The 15199-nt window shown below is 56.6% G+C and overlaps 1 protein-coding gene across 1 annotated transcript; it reads left to right on the forward strand.

Annotated features, from left to right (window-relative positions):
• The first annotated feature begins 489 nt into the window (after positions 1–489).
• Positions 490–14960, forward strand: PRXL2B (peroxiredoxin like 2B). Its single transcript, XM_006124682.4, has 7 exons — positions 490–644; positions 2016–2220; positions 4327–4378; positions 6059–6122; positions 6855–6930; positions 9804–9922; positions 14780–14960. Exons 1-7 carry the CDS (start codon positions 582–584, stop codon positions 14804–14806), a joined length of 606 nt encoding a protein of 201 aa, XP_006124744.2. The 5' UTR covers positions 490–581; the 3' UTR covers positions 14807–14960.
• Positions 14961–15199: the final 239 nt, after the last annotated feature.

Genomic DNA, 15199 nt, shown 5'->3' on the forward strand with positions numbered 1-15199 from the left:
CAGGATTGCACCCCCCTAGCGTGGGGCTCTTTCTATATTCCAGGCACTGCCCAGACCCCCTTTGCCCTGCCCCAGACTGGTTCCCTCTCTTGCCCCCCAGCCTTCCACGCAGCCACTTTGCAACACTCCCCTTAGCACGTGCGCCCCGAATTCAGTCCCACGCGGCTTTTGCAAGGCGCGTTACACAACATTGACCACACCCCGATTTCCTTTCCCCAGGGGGGCTGCTCACAACAGGCCACGCATCGTGTTCCCAGGCAGCTCCCGCGCCTCCCATGGGGCACGGCCCAGATCAGCCTCTGTGCCCCCAGATCCTCCCTCCGCCCCTTAGTCCACCCCCAACGCGTTACACAACCCGGGCGCCTTTCCCTGCGCTACTAACCTTTGCTCCGGGCCCCCCGCCCCTCTCCTGGGCTCCGCCTGTGTCTAGCCCGGCTCGTACCGCCCCCTGGCGGGGCCGCGCCCGACCGCAGGCGCTGATTGGTCGGCAGCTCCTGCATACAGATGAGAAGGGCGTGCCCCCGGCCGGCGGGGTCACATGTGGACCCGGCCCAGCTGATCGCTCCGGGGCGCTGCGAGCCATGGCCGCTGTGGATCTCGCCCGGGTGGGGGCCAACCCGCTGAAGCATGCCGTGAGCGGGCAGGTGAGAGGGGCGGGGTGTCGGCCCCCTGCCCCCTCCATGGGCGGCCCCGAGTCAGAGCAGGGCGCACGAGCCTCGCCCTGCAGCAGCCCCGGGTTTGCCCCGAGCTGGCAGCCGGGGCCAGCCCCCTGCCCCCGGGAGAGGCCGCTCCGCAGCTAGCACGGGCCAAATCCCCTGGGGAAGAGCCAGACCCGGGCCAAGGGAACCCGGTTCCGAATGACCCCTGGAGATGTTGCTGGCTCCTGGTCACGCTATGAACCTCTGGTGCTCCCCGCGTTGGGTGTCTGGCTGGGCCAGGCCTCTGCAGCTCTCAGCCAGCTGTTTGCCTTAGGCGCCTGAAAACTAGCCCCCGAGCGGCCCAGGCAGCAAGGAGTAATCCCGCTCTGGCCGGGTGATGATGTGTCCCTAATACCTGCAGCAGGTCCTCTTCGGTGCCCTGTGTGATGTAAGGGCAGAGGTGAAAGGAAGCGGGTGTGTCCTGCTGCCCAGTTCGATCTGGCAAAAGCCAGCCCCAAGCTATTTCCCTAGGAGGGGCTGGGAAGCACTGGAATGGGTCACCTAGGGAGATGGTGGAATCTCCATCCCTGGTGGTTTTTAAGTCTCGGCTTGACAAAGCCCTGGCTGGGTTGATTTAGTTGGGATTGGTTCTGCCTTGGGCAGGGGGCAGGACTTGATGACCTCCTGAACTCTCTTCCAGCTCTATGACAGGGCCCTGGGTTGCAACAGGACAAGTACCTTTAAGAAATTTTAAGTTACTTTCACCGCTGTGTGGGTTCCTGCCTTTGTTTTTGACTTGCCAGAATAATAATGATTGGCTCCGTCTGCCCCATGTGGCAGGGACAAGCTGGGGTAATAAGAACCCGTCTTGTTTTTTTATACTTGCCTGTCCTCCTAGGCAAGTAGCGCATCCCCCCCAGACTCTGTCTTCTGTCCTTCAGAGAGAAACCTTCTCAGTTCTTCTGCTGTTGGCCTGTTTTCCAAGAGAGCTCAGTTCTCAGACAGGCCCTGTTGTTGGCTGCACCCAGCTCCCACGGAGAACTCTCCCTGCTAAATTGTCCCCGAGGGTGGATGCTGAGTGTGCTTGATCATTAGGCCTCTTCTGTATCCACCTTGTCATGGCTTTCTGCGCGTCGCTTCTGCCATGTGTGTCTGCTCCACTAAAATCAGACGACGCAGCCATAACCCACCAGGTGGCGCAGGGCTCTTAGTCCCTCTGTTGCTGTACCTGGGAACTCCTCTGAACTCCTGAAACAAACCGCCAGCCAATGGACAGTGGCCCCGGAATTGGAGGTTGCTATAAACTAAGTTCTGCTGTGAGGGTGAAAAAGCTTTCCCAGGGCTGGGCCTGTGGCTACCGGTCCTACCTCTCCGCAGGTGGTGGAGCTGCAGGCGCTGTGGCGGGACCAGCCCTGCGTGGTCTTCTTCCTGCGGAGGTTTGGCTGCCAGGTTTGCCGCTGGATTGCCAAGGAGACCAGCAAACTGAAAGAGCTGCTGGACGGTCACAATGTCCGCCTGGTCGGCGTCGGGCCGGAAAGCGTAGGCCTGCAGGAGTTTATCGATGGGAACTACTTCAAAGGAGGTAGGACTAGGGAGGGTGCACGGGGGCAGCTTCTACCTCCAAGAGCTGCTACGCACTTTGTTAGCTCTGCTCTCACAGCTGGGGAAATGCTGCACCCAGTCCGTAATGCAAAGTACAGGAGCCTTTGTTCATATGAGAACGGCCATGCTGAGTCAGACCAAAGGACCATCTAGCCCAGTGTCCTGCCTTCCGACAGCGGCCAATGCCAGGTGCCCCAGAGGGAGGGAACAGAACAGGGAATCGAGCGATCCCTCCCCTGTCACCCGTTCTAAGCCTCTGACAAACCGAGGTTAGGGACACCCATTCCTGCCCATCCTTGCTAATAGCCATTGATGGACCTGTCCTCCATGAATGTATCGAGCTCTTTTTTGAACCCTGTTAAAGTCCTAGTCTTCACGGCTTCCTCTAGCAAGGAGTTCCATAGATTGACTGTGGGTTGTGTGAAGAAATAGACTTGGCGGGACTTAGGCTGGTTCTGAAGTATACAGCCCAGGTGCAGGACCGATTACATGGCTGCCACATGCATGTCCTCCGTGCCGGAGGCATTGACTAGGAGGGGCTGAGGTGTATCAATGCCTGAGGCTCCTGCAGTGGCAGGGAAGTAATTAAGTGAGAGATGCAGTGTTGGTGGAGCTGTACCTGACCAGGATATCGGAGACAAGGGGGTGAGGTAATGTCTTTTATTCGACTGACTTCTGTTGAAGAGAGGGACAAGCTTTCGAGCTTCCTGGAGCCCTTGTTCAGCTCTAGGGAAGGTAGTTGGTGTTGCAGCGAAAGAGGAGATGGAACAGATAATTTACCTGCTAACAGTCCAAACAAGTTGGCGGGTAGCGCTCCTATCTCCTGGGGCTGCCCTAGCTTGCGTGTGGCCCCTGTGACCCATGTCATCTGGGTAATAGCCACAGTGCCCCAGCATAGCCTTTCCCGGCCGGATGTGCTGCCCTCCTGATTCTGCGCTAGGTGGGGGCCTTGGGGACTTGCCCACACAGTGGGGATAGGATAGAGGTCTATAAAATCATGACCGGTGTGGAGAAAGTGACTAAGGAAAAGTTATTTACTTATTCCCACATTTTAAGAACTAGGGGTCACCAAATGAAATGAATAGGCAGCAGGTTTAAAAGAAACAAAAGGAAGTTTTCTTCACTCAGCGCACAGTCAACCTGTGGAACTCCTTGCCAGAGGATGTGGTGGAGGCTAGGACTTTAACAGGGTTCTAAAAAGAGCTAGATAGATTCATGGTGGTTAGATCCATCAATGGCTATTGGCCAGGATGGGTAGGAATGATGTCCCTAGCCTCTGTTTGTCTGGAAATGGATGGCAGGAAAGGGGTCGTGAGGATTACCTGTTGTGTTCCCTCCCTCTGGGGCATCTGGCATTGGCCACTATCCGCAAACAGGCTACCGGGCTGGATGGACCATTGGTCTGACCTGAATGGCTGTTCTTATGTACTTGCGGCTGCAAGTCTGGCCCACTCTTGGCCTGATTTCCTCCTGGATCCCCACCACCCCTCTGATGGCAGCTTTTCTGTCCATACCCCCAAATGGACCTGGCTGCAATCCAAGCCAATGGTCCATTCCCTGGGGAACAGTCACAGTGCACCCTCCGGTGGAAAACGGCGCCACGAATCCTCAGGCAGCTCCTACTGGGGAGTGCGCCTTGCAGCACGTGGTGCTGATGCGCCCGGGGTGCTCCTAGGGGAGCTGTCTCCGGTGGATTATAGGCTTGGGCCAAGGGGGCGGGGAGCAGCAGCAACTAGGTTAGAGGCAGTATCTGGCTCGGGCCTAGTGATGGGAGGGGCGAAGGGCAGGCAGTTGCCCCAGGCCCTTCAAATCGCTGTGGGCACACTGCTCCGGGCGGCTCTGAGGGCTGTGTAGCGGAGGGCCCAGCACTGCGGTGCTGAGCCCTTGGGTCGCCTCGCTTGGGGGGCCTGTGGAAGCTGTCGGTTCCCTGGTCTTGCCTGATAAAGGTGTTTTGTGCGCTGTGCCTGGAGACTAGGCGTGTGGTTGCCACTAGCTGCTTGGCTGGCTGTCCCGGAGCTCTCCGAGCATGACGCAAATACTGCGGAGACCCCGGCGGGGTTGTTAACCTCCCTGTTCCTCCCCCCAGAGCTCTACCTGGACGAGTCCAAGAAGTGCTACAATGACCTGGGTTTCAAAAGGTGGGTGGCTCCTACTGTTCTCTTGTCCCCGGCCTGAGGTGACCTCAGCCCTGCCTCCGAGCCACGTGAAGGAGGCTAAGGAGGGTGGGGCCCGGTGTAGCAGGACACAGCACCCCCCTGCTCTGGGGCAGAGCTGAATTCAGGGTAGGTCTGGGAAAGGGCTGCCCTGTGGTAAACCTCAAGGCTCCCTCCACACAGACCCACCTGGGACGCCAGCTCCTGCCTATTGCTTTATTACTTTGATAATCGTTAATGTGTGAACAGGGCACCCAGGGCAGCCCCGTCCCCCCTCAAAGGCCTTGCCCCCACCATACCCCTTCCCACCTCTGCTCTGCCTCCTTCCCCATGTGACTGGGGGATTTCTGGTGGCCAGGCACAGGGCAGCCCCCCGCACGCTGACCACGGTGGCTGGAGCCAGGGCAGCCCGGCAGCCTGCTGTGCTCTGAGCTGGGAGGGAAGTGGGAAACCGAGCGCCGTGGGGCCAGAGCACCCTGCTTCCTGCTGTGGCGGAGATGCCACCGGCAGCAGGCCGGGAGCGGGCGGTGAGGCGGAGTGAACTGGGCTGCTCTGGTTCCTGCCCCTATGCTACAGGGAATGGTGGTGGGAGCGGCAATCTTAGGACAATTGAGGTGGCTGTCGTGGGGCTCCCCAGACTGCAGGGCCTGTGGCAGCTGCCCTGAACCAGCTCTGCGTGGCTTGAGCAAACGTACGGGGCTCAGAGGAAAACAGAACTCGGTGACTGGGCACGCCAGAGTGATCCCAGATCCAGTGGCTCTGGCTGGCCTTGTGCCAGGCTACTAGAACTCGCTCGTCCCATGGCTCAGTGGGGCGTTGTCACATCCAACTCTCTTCTCCCCTGGGGCACATGCTGCTGCTGGCCACGCAGCCTGCCCACCAGCTCCTCTGCCCCAAGGGAGGAAGAGGCTGGGTGCAAGGCCTGTGCCGATCCTGTGCAACCGGGGGCAGCATGACTCGGGCTAACGAGCACGTTCTCCCATCTGGTCGCTCGGCAGCTACTCTGGCTACAGCCCTGAGGTTCAGGGGCTCCCTTCCTTACTGATCCCTCACTACAACGTTCCCATGCAAAGCCAGTCGCCTGTCACACACTCAGCTGCGCTGGCTGGAGGAGGCGTGGAAAAGGTGATCCTGGGCAGTTGCATTTGTTGCTTAGCTTAATACCTGCCTCGGTCCTGACCTCTGAATTCTCAGAGCCTTGCGTCTAGCCCTAGCTCTGCCTGTCTCCCTGGTTATACCCCTACGTGCCAAGAGGACAGGCTTGTCCGTTACACCGCTTGCCCTGTGCGGGTGTAGAGAAATGGCCTACAGTTCTCCCAGCAGGCGGACCCTTTCCGGAGCCAGATTGTGTTGGCAGAGCACTGCCACCATCCCATGGAGTCCGAATTAACTGATGCCCAAACAGTCGGTCCTCAAGGACAGGATAGAGCGTGCACGTTGGGTCTTTGGGGGGTGTCTGTCTTCAGTGTTGGTCTGTGACAACATTCCATAGCCAGCGTCCTGTAACAAGCGAGTGGATCTCCCTGAGAGGGCTTGAGTCTTGATGCCAGCAGAGGATTTGCTCCCAACTCCATTGACTAATCTGAATTACCCGGCAGAGCTGTGTCTCCTCCCCCTGCACCAACTTTTCAGGTGGCCAATGTGAACGTTCATTCTCCTCCCCAGGTACAATGTCTTGAGTATCGTTCCCGCTGCTCTGGGGAAACCCGTTCGAGAAGTCGTCACCAAGGTGAGAGACTAGCCCAGCTAGCCCAGGGGGGTTTCAACCCTTTTTTTCCCCTCCCCTCCTGACCCAAGTGATGAAAATTGTTGCTGCTGCAGCTCAACATAGTTTGACTGGAGGGTGGGCTCCGGGGTGGGGCTGAGGGCGGGAGCTTTGGAGTGTAGAAGGGGGCTCCAGCTTGGGGGTCCAGGGCTGGGGCAGAAGGGGCTTCCCTTGAGTGGCTCCCAGTCAGCCGTGCAGCGGGGGTGCTAACGGGACTTCCTGCCTCTCCTGGCACCGCAGACCAGGCTGCGCCCGGAAGCAGCCGGCAGCAGGTTCCCAGCCAGTGTGAATGTGGGGCTAGTGGTGGGGAGCCCTGTGCGCTCTTTCCCCCCTCCGCCTAGGAGCCGGGCCTGCTGCCAGCCGCTTCCAAGGCCCAGCGCAGCCTGCGGTGCCAGTACAGGCGGGGAGCTGCCTTAGCCCTCCCACTGCTCACCTGATCCCCTGCAGCAAGGAGACCTAGGGCCTGGCATTCCCTCACCCGGTGCTGGGCCGCGACTCATCGTTTGGTAATCCCTGGGCTGGACCGGCGGCAAGGCACCCGCTGAAGGCCTGCCCACACCTGTGCGGAGCTCTTGCAGGACTTCTGTGGGTGCACGCGGGACCCTGGTGTCCCACAGGCTGGAGTGGCCTTGAGCAGCCTCAGGATGAGGCCTTTGTGTCACACTTGCACGGGACTCGGGCTTTATTTCCCCTCAGGCGAACGCAGACGGCATCCAGGGCAACTTCAGCGGCGACCTCTTGCAGAGTGGAGGGATGATCGTAGTCAGTCGAGGTGAGCAAAGGAGCGTCCCTCCATCGAGACGACGGGGAACTGGCTAGGGATGCGAACGGGCCCTGCTCACCACGGGTGGACGGCTGTTCCAGCCCCACTGGGCCCCACTGCAGGGCTGCTGGCTCCCAGCCCCGCTTCGTTGGTTAACTGCTTCAACGCTACATTGAACCGGTTAACCAAGTACCTGGGATTTGACATCCCTATAGCTGCTCGCGAAGGACACAAGTTTCTAGACAACCCACTCAGAGCAATTTGGCTGGTCAAAGAACCTCTGCCTAGAGAAATCAAGACCACTGGTTCGAGGGTGGGGAGGTTTCCCAGATAACTAGGAGGGGGCGGGTAGGGAAATACATTAGGCCCGTTATGTCTCTTTTATGGTTTTCTCAGACCCTGGAAAAAGCAGGGTCTCTACTGCCTACAAATTGAGATCTGCCCTCCAACAAGCCCTGCTTGGCAGGTCTGCATGGGGGTTCATGCATCTGGTTTCCACAGTCTTGAAACCATGCAGTTAGCAAGAGGCTGCATTCAAGGGTGGGGAACCTTTTATGGGTCGGGGGCCTCTGACCCCCAGAAAGATCAGTTGGGTGTGGGAAGGGGGCCGCACAAAAGTGAGACGCCAGAACACCCCCACCCCTCCCTGACTGAGAAGCAGAAAGATACTCCCCACATTCCCCTTGCACCCCAGAGTCTGCAGGGGGGAGGGGGAGGCTAGTAGACTTTGTGCCCCCACCCCCCAGGCTCTGGGATGAGCCCAAAACTGAGGGGTTCAATATGTGGGAGGGATCTGCCGGGAAGCAGGAGTGTGGGGTCTGGATGGGAGGGAGGGTGCAGGAACAGGCTGGGGGTGGAGGCTCTGGGGGAGGGCTTTCCTGGCACAGCTCCCCAGGGACACACATGGCTCCATGTCACCTGTCACTCTTAGGCATCGCCCCTGCCCCCCCCCCCTTCCCTGCCCCAGCATAACCTGTGGGTCAGATCCGGCTCTGGCTTGCCTGACTCCGACTCGCAGGTTATGCCGCAGTGTGGGCTGTGGGGCAGCCGCAGGGCTGGAGCACCAGTATGGACTCCCCAATCCTGGGGGTGGGGGAGAGCCCCAAGCCTCGGGGGCCAGCTCTCACAAACTGGGGGCTGAGTCTGGCCCCCTGGCCTTAGACTTCCCCACCCCTGGATGGTCTCGGAGGGAAATTTCCAGCCAGAAGAGCTCAGACAGTGCAGCTAATGCTGACACCTGGCTTATCTCGCAATGGGATTTGTCTGTAGCTCAGTGTCCTTCAGCCTATTTAAGATCCGGGCGTGCTGACGCTGCCCCCACCTCTTGTAGCTTTCTCGAACGCTGCGTTCCCGTTTTTTACAAGCTGGGCCCAGTTCTTACCACCAGGGGGCAGCATGGTAAAAAGCATCCAAACGCTTCCTTAAAACAAGGTCTTAACAAAGCCCCAAACGCTCCCTAGCTAAAATGCTGCCCCTTCTGTGGGACTAAAACCGTTGCTGCTAATATTTAGATGCTGGATTGTAAAGCAGCAGGCAATCCAGAGTGCACCTGTCCCACGTGGGTGTGTGGAACGGCTTACTTCCCGGTGCAGGGCGTGAGACCCAGGCTAACATCCGGGTTTGTAGAAGGCTTTTATTGTGAAGAGGAAGTTTCAAGTGACACTGCAGGTTAAACCTCCCTGGTCCTGGCCCAGCAGGCCCTGCTTCCCCCTGCACTCCAGACTGGAAATGGTCCTGGCCCCATCCTGCCAGCTCATCCCTGTGAATACTCCCACAGGGCCACCCCAGTGATGGCGGACGAGGGGTGTTGCCGGACTAGGGAGTCCAGATTAGAATTTCAACCTGTCTGTCCGGCTGCCCTCCATTCTGCAGCAGAGCCGTCTTCCTGCCCTTTCAGCGGGGAGCTGGCAACCGCGTGGAGCTGAGCAATAAGGGGGGGCTGTTTGCCAAGCCAGTAGGGACATGTGGGCTTTGGAGTTGCAGGAAACCTCCTACAACCTGTAGCAGAGGGCGTCCAGCGTCTCCCCACTCCAGAGCGGCTGCAGCTGTCATTGACGTGAGCACGTGGGTCAGGCCAGTTTGCTGGGGGTTCCTGCACACTCGTGCTGCTTTGGTATCCTTGCTTCGGGTGTCCCCGGAGTGATCTACGCTTCCCCAGCCACCCTGCTAGTTGGTACAGTGTGCGCAGGGGGGGAGAGCGTCTCCCACGGATGTAGCCGCGGTGGCATCGTGACGTCAACAGGAGAACTCTTCCCCCGTCAGCCCAGCGTCTGCGCTAGCAGCACTACCGCTACCTTGGCAAGGCTGTGCCGCTGCAGCGATTCTAGTGTGGCCTGGGACCGGCTGCCTGGGCTTGATTGGGGCACGGCAGGCAGTCTGATCTGCCCCCCTAGGAGTGTGGTGCTGTCTGGTTCGCTCTCCTTGGCGTGCCCGGGAGCTAGGCATGTAAAATCCCATTTCATTGGTTAACCAGTTAAATGTGATCCTTAGCCGATGAAGAGGTGGTGGTGGTGGGGTGTTCGAGTTGGGGTAGCCCACTACAGCCGGGCTGGAGTGGACCCCCTCCCCAACACGGGAGGTGTTGCTCCGCGCAGGGGGAGCAGCTCCTGCCTGCCATGTGCCTGAGTCCACCACAGATGGGGGCTGCTCTGGGCAGGCGGGGGGTTGCCCAGACCCCACTGGTTCATAGGAACCAGAAAGCCTCCCCCTGCTAAGCCTCTCCATTCCCAGTTAACTTTCCTGTCCCTAAGGTGAGCTGCCCTGCTTTGGAAGTGGGCGGGCCTGGCTGCCCGTCAGTGGCTCCTTGGCATGTGTCCACTCTCTGCCTGGCTGACGGCTGGCTGTCCCTCGTCGTGACCTTTCTGCCCTTCCTGTTCTTTCAGGCGGCGAGAAGCTGCTCCTGCACTTGGCGCAGGATTCCCCTGGTGACTATGTTCCCTTGGAAACCATCCTCAAAAGCCTCGGGATCTCGGCAAGCGTTAAAGAGGGCGCGAAACCTCAGGTAAGAGCTGCTGCTGCTTCCTCCGATGGGAACTGCGCTACCTCTTCAAACACGCAGGGATCCGTTGGCACCAGCTCACGCCGCACCTGGCCTAGCTCTAGCTCAGAGCCCTGTGCCAGCCCAGCCCGTCTCCAGGGGACAGGAACGTGTGCTCCACCATGTGTCCGCTGAAGTGCGCTAAGTGATCAGTGTTGCAGGGCCTGAGAGTCTGAGGGGGAACCGTGTTAGTCTGTAACGAGTGGTCCTGTGGCACCTCAGGGTATGTCTGGACAGCGGGGCTATTTCACGATACCGGAGGTATCCCACATCTTTGAAACACGCCTGTTATTTCGAAATAACTTTCAAATATTTCGGCCTCCTTGTAACCCTCGTTCCACGAGGGATGTGGCGAAGTAGCGCCAAATTTCAAAATAACGCATTGTGTAGATGCACCAAATTTTGCAATACAATAGAAATAATGTGCAATTTGCGTATCTTCTTTCGAGTTTCGGGTGCTGAGTAGACGCACCCTTGGAGAGTAACACAAATGGAGATGGTATCCTGCGCTTTCGCAGGCAAAACCCACTGCAGATGAACTTGAGTCTCAAACTCCTCTGAAGAAGCGGGTTTTGCCAATGAAGGCTCAGAGCCTAAGCGTGAGCTCCCGGCTGGGCGTTCTCGTGGTGCTGTTTCATACCACGCAAGTAGACGCTGCTACTGTTTGCCAAGAGATGAATTTGAACAGGACGTTAAAACGCACCAGGGGCCTCAGCGTGCTCTAGCAGGGTCGGCACACGCCTGTTAGTGCTCGCTCTCGAAGTCACGGGCTGTAGCGCACGCTGCTGCGTCACGTAGACCAGCTGAGCTCTCCGTTCGCTACCAGAAACAGAGCTGTCGCCGAGATCCGAGGGGCACAGTGTTGTAAGAACTGCAGTCAAGGGCCAGGCTGCAGGGAGTGGGGAACCGGACCAGTGGCCTAGCACATCCCCCTCACGCTAGTATTCAGATAAGCACTGAACAACTGGCATTTTCATTTTCAGAACTTGTGTGGGGAGAAAGCAGAGCACATCTTGCTGGCTGAAGGATGCTTCTCAGCATGGGGCTCCGGGAGCTGTTGATCCTGTCGGCCAGGGGGCTGGGGGAGATCAAGTGCCCTCGCCCTTCCCCCACATCCGGGTGCCGAATGGGAGAGGAGGCAGCAGCAGGGTGGGGGTCAGAGACCAGGACACCCTCTCCCAGATGCAGACTCCACAGAGCCCCTCACTCTCCCCCCCCGCCCCCCGTATTTCCCAGCTCCCTTCCTCAACATGGACCCAATGTCCTGCATCCCATAAGCTTTCCCCACCCCTCTTGCCCCCCTACAGCCCTGCCCCACAGCGAGTGCCCCTGGGAGGCAGCTCCTAGCCCCTCACCTGGGGATGTGTGACGGGGGAGAGGGGGAGGCATGGAGGTGCCGGCCTGAGCGATGCTCATCTTATAATTAACTGTAAGTTTAGGACATTCTGTGGTTAGTTACCCACATTCTGAGGTGATTTTGAGTAGGCCCCAGCCCCGTTTCCAGGGGCCCTCTTTCCATCTGGCTGATGGAGTTGACTCGTCCACTCCTTGTCTGAATTCAAGTCCCCCTCAGACTGCTTATATTTAACATTGTACAGCGTGTGTAAATACACCACTCCACTTGGAGTGACTGCTAGTGGCCCAGCATTATAACCTTTCCTCCGCTTACTGTTGGGGAGCGAAAATTGGTGAGCGTTCTCACCGCCGGCTGTGTGTGTGGGGAACCCTCTGGCCGAGGTGGGGCCAGGACAGCGAGATTCTGGTGGGCTTGCTGCCAAAGAGGATTAGCGAATCGCTGGGCGGCTCGTAAGGCTAATGCTCTTTGGGACCCGAGCACAGCGTAATGCAGTCTGCCTGCTCCTAAACTGCCCTCAGCTTTCCAGAACATTCACTCAAATAGCTGCCTGGCCGCAGAGATTTGTAGGTGCCACCAACTCTCTCCCCGCATCAGAGACTTCTTAGGAAAGCCTTGGTGCCTGACTGCCAAAGGCATCGGGCTCTCCCTCGGGTGGGTAGGAGAGGAAGGATCAGGCTGTGTTAGTGCCTCCCCCGGAGTATACGGCACTAACAGCTTAGCCTCCCACTGTCCTCCCACAGGTTCGTCGTGTCAGGGTCAACGATGGCCGCTCCAGTGAGGCCCACAGTGCCTCGGATTGCCAGAGGAAAGTGCTTTTAGACGGGCAGAGCAGCAATAGGCCTGAAAAGGGAGGCGGGGAGGCTGCCTGGGCTTGAATGCTTGGCCCTGATTCAAACTCACAGATGCAAAGATTTCTCTGCCAGCAGGAGGCTTCCTTGATGCGTGTGAGAAATGCAGGAGTAACGTCCATCCGCCGGGGTGCCTTGGCACGCGCTCCTCCTTGGCGCGTGTGCTAACGTTATCCCTTGTCACAAGGGTGCCAGGCTTGCGAATGGCACTTTTCTGCACAATCATTAAATTCTGAAGTAACTAAACTGTCAACCATTAAATTGCCCCCTGCCCAGTACGGCTGCTGAACGCTTCCCCTTCAGTGTCTGTGTCCCAAGAAAACAAGGCTCTTTCCTGAGATGCCAGGCTGCTACCACGGGTCAATGAAGGGTATGATAGAGACAAATTCATGTCCAGACTCTTCCGAGCCTGTAAAATGGGGCTTTTTGACTTCCTTGGTCAAAACACAAATTTCCCTCCATCCCTGAGTTACTGTGAGCTTGTAGCACTCTGGGGTTTGCTTGCAAATGAGGGGAACGTGTGTAAACTACTTTGTGTTCTTGCAGAAACAGGCCGAGGCTGTTCACTCTGGGATCAGTCCTGTTGACTAGCATAACCAATTCTAGGCGGATAGTGTTGCTGTGGCTGTCAGACACCTGCCTCTTGCTCTGTTTGTGCAGCAGGCCAGAGGAGCTGGTCTTGGGAGACAGGGATTGGTCTGCCATGGTTTGCCCCCGTACACTCAGAATTCATGCAGGAAAGGGGCAATCCGAAAGTTGAGGGCAGCCATTGTTGCAGGATAAGGAAGCGCCCAACTTGAGGGTGTCTGTGCTTTCAGGGGAGGGAAAGCAACCTGACTCTGGGGACTAAACTAGCTGCTACCGCTTGAGAGAGATCTTGGAGTCACTGTGGATAGTTCTCTGAAAACAGCCACTCGATGGGCAGCGGCCATCAAAAAAGCAGACAGTGATAGGAATTGTTTAAAAAGGGATAGCGACTAAGACAGAGAATAGCTTATTGCCTCTGTATAAATCCATGGGACGCCCACATCCTGAATACAGCGGACAGATGTGGCCGCCTCATCTCCAAAGATATCTTGGCATTGGAAAAAAGTTTAGAAAGGGGCAACAAAAATGATGAGAGGTTTGGAGCAGCTGCCATATGAAGAGATTAAAAAGACTGGGAATTTTCAGCTTAGAAGAGAGGAGACTAAGGGGGGATAGGATAGAGGTCTGTAAAATCATGACAGGCCTGGAGAAAATGAATAAAGAAAAGTTATTTACTTGTTCCCATAACATAAGCACTACGGGGTCACCAAATGAAATGAATAGGCAGCAGGTTTAAAACAAACAAAGGGAAGTTTTTCTTCGCACAGTGAACAGTCAATCTGTGGGACTCCATGCCAGAGTTGAGCAGAGTTCAAAAAAGAACTAGATAAATTCATGGAGGATAGGTCCCTCAATGGCTCTTAGCCAGGATGGGTAGAAATGGTGCCTCTAACCCTCTGTCAGAAGCTGGGAATCATAGAATCATAGAATAATAGGACTGGAAGGGACCTCGAGAGGTCATCGAGTCCAGCCCCCCGCCCTCAAGGCAGGACCAAGCTCCGTCTACACCATCCCTGACAGATGTCTATCTAACCTGTTCTTAAATATCTCCAGAGAAGGAGATTCCACCACCTCCCTTGGCAATTTATTCCAATATTTGACCACCCTGACAGTTAGGAATTTTTTCCTAATGTCCAATCTAAACCTCCCCTGCTGCACTTTAAGCCCATTACTCCTTGTCCTGTCCTCAGAAACCAAGAGGAACAAATTTTCTCCTTCCTCCTTGTGACACCCTTTTAGATATTTGAAAACCGCTATCATGTCCCCCCTTAATCTTCTTTTTTCCAAACTAAACAAGCCCAGTTCATGAAGCCTGGCTTCATAGGTCATGTTCTCTAAACCTTTAATCATTCTTGTCGCTCTTCTCTGTACCCTTTCCAATTTCTCCACATCTTTCTTGAAATGTGGCGCCCAGAACTGGACACAGTACTCCAGCTGAGGCCTAACTAGTGCAGAGTAGAACGGCAGAATGACTTCACGAGTTTTGCTTACAACACACCTGTTGATACAACCTAGAATCATATTTGCTTTTTTTGCAACAGCATCACACTGTTGACTCATATTCAACTTGTGGTCCACTATGACCCCTAGATCCCAATGGGCGACAGGGTGGGATCACTAGATGATTCCCTGTTCTGATCATTCCCTCTGGGGCACCTGGATTTGGCCAGTGTCAGAGGACAGGATACTGGGCTAGGTGAACCTCTGCTCTGACTCAGTATGGCCATTCTTACGCTCTTGAGAGAGCCCAGGAAGGCTGCTTAGGGTTTGCTTGAACTGGTGGGAATGGCTTTTGAGGCTTGAGGTTTGGCATGTTCCAAGTGGATTCCAGGCACAGGGGCCTCTATGGAGGCCATGAGATGACACAGAGGCCTAACCTGGTGATTTAGAGAAGCTAGGAGAAAAGGGGGACCAGGACAGAGAAATAAAAGTAGCAAAACAGTTGTGTGTAGGACTTCCTGGGTGGCTCCCCTGCCCACTTGGGCTTGAGGGAGCAAGTTGGATAACGTGCTCTCTGTCTCTTTACAGTGCAACGAAGAGGCCTGTACCAGATGAAGCAGGAGACGAGCAGGACTTCTTTAAGAAGCTGGCGTGACGACCTTCCCAGTTCTACCACTCGGTAGCGGTTGAAACCTCACCCCTCTGTATCTAGCCGTACCTTTGTACAATAGCCAAAGCACTGACGTGTGAGTAAACGCCCTTCGGCAAACTGGTGTCAGACTGTCTTGGACCAGCACAACAAAGCTTTCTCCGTTGCGCCGTGCTGCAACCAATAGCAGCGAATAGGCTGGCTTTCCCATTGGATCATTTGTTCCTCTGCTGGTCATGTGATCTAAGCTTATGCGCTGAGGATTCTGGGAGGAGATCCCCTCTTACTCATGGCCACTGCGCATCGTAAACGTCCCCGTTAGCTTTCTTCCCGGGATAGAAGTCCTCTTTCTGCCCATG

The sequence above is a fragment of the Pelodiscus sinensis genome, chromosome 23 (assembly GCF_049634645.1).
Source record: "Pelodiscus sinensis isolate JC-2024 chromosome 23, ASM4963464v1, whole genome shotgun sequence".
NCBI classification, from domain to species: domain Eukaryota; kingdom Metazoa; phylum Chordata; order Testudines; family Trionychidae; genus Pelodiscus; species Pelodiscus sinensis.

Coding starts and splice junctions, on each gene's coding strand:
- PRXL2B (XM_006124682.4), top strand. CDS start 582: ATGGCCGCTGTGGATCTCGCCCGGGTGGGGGCCAACCCGCTGAAGCAT. Junction 2,221..4,326: donor TGGGAACTACTTCAAAGGAG/GTAGGACTAGGG, acceptor TCCTCCCCCCAG/AGCTCTACCTGGACGAGTCC. Junction 6,931..9,803: donor GATGATCGTAGTCAGTCGAG/GTGAGCAAAGGA, acceptor CTGTTCTTTCAG/GCGGCGAGAAGCTGCTCCTG.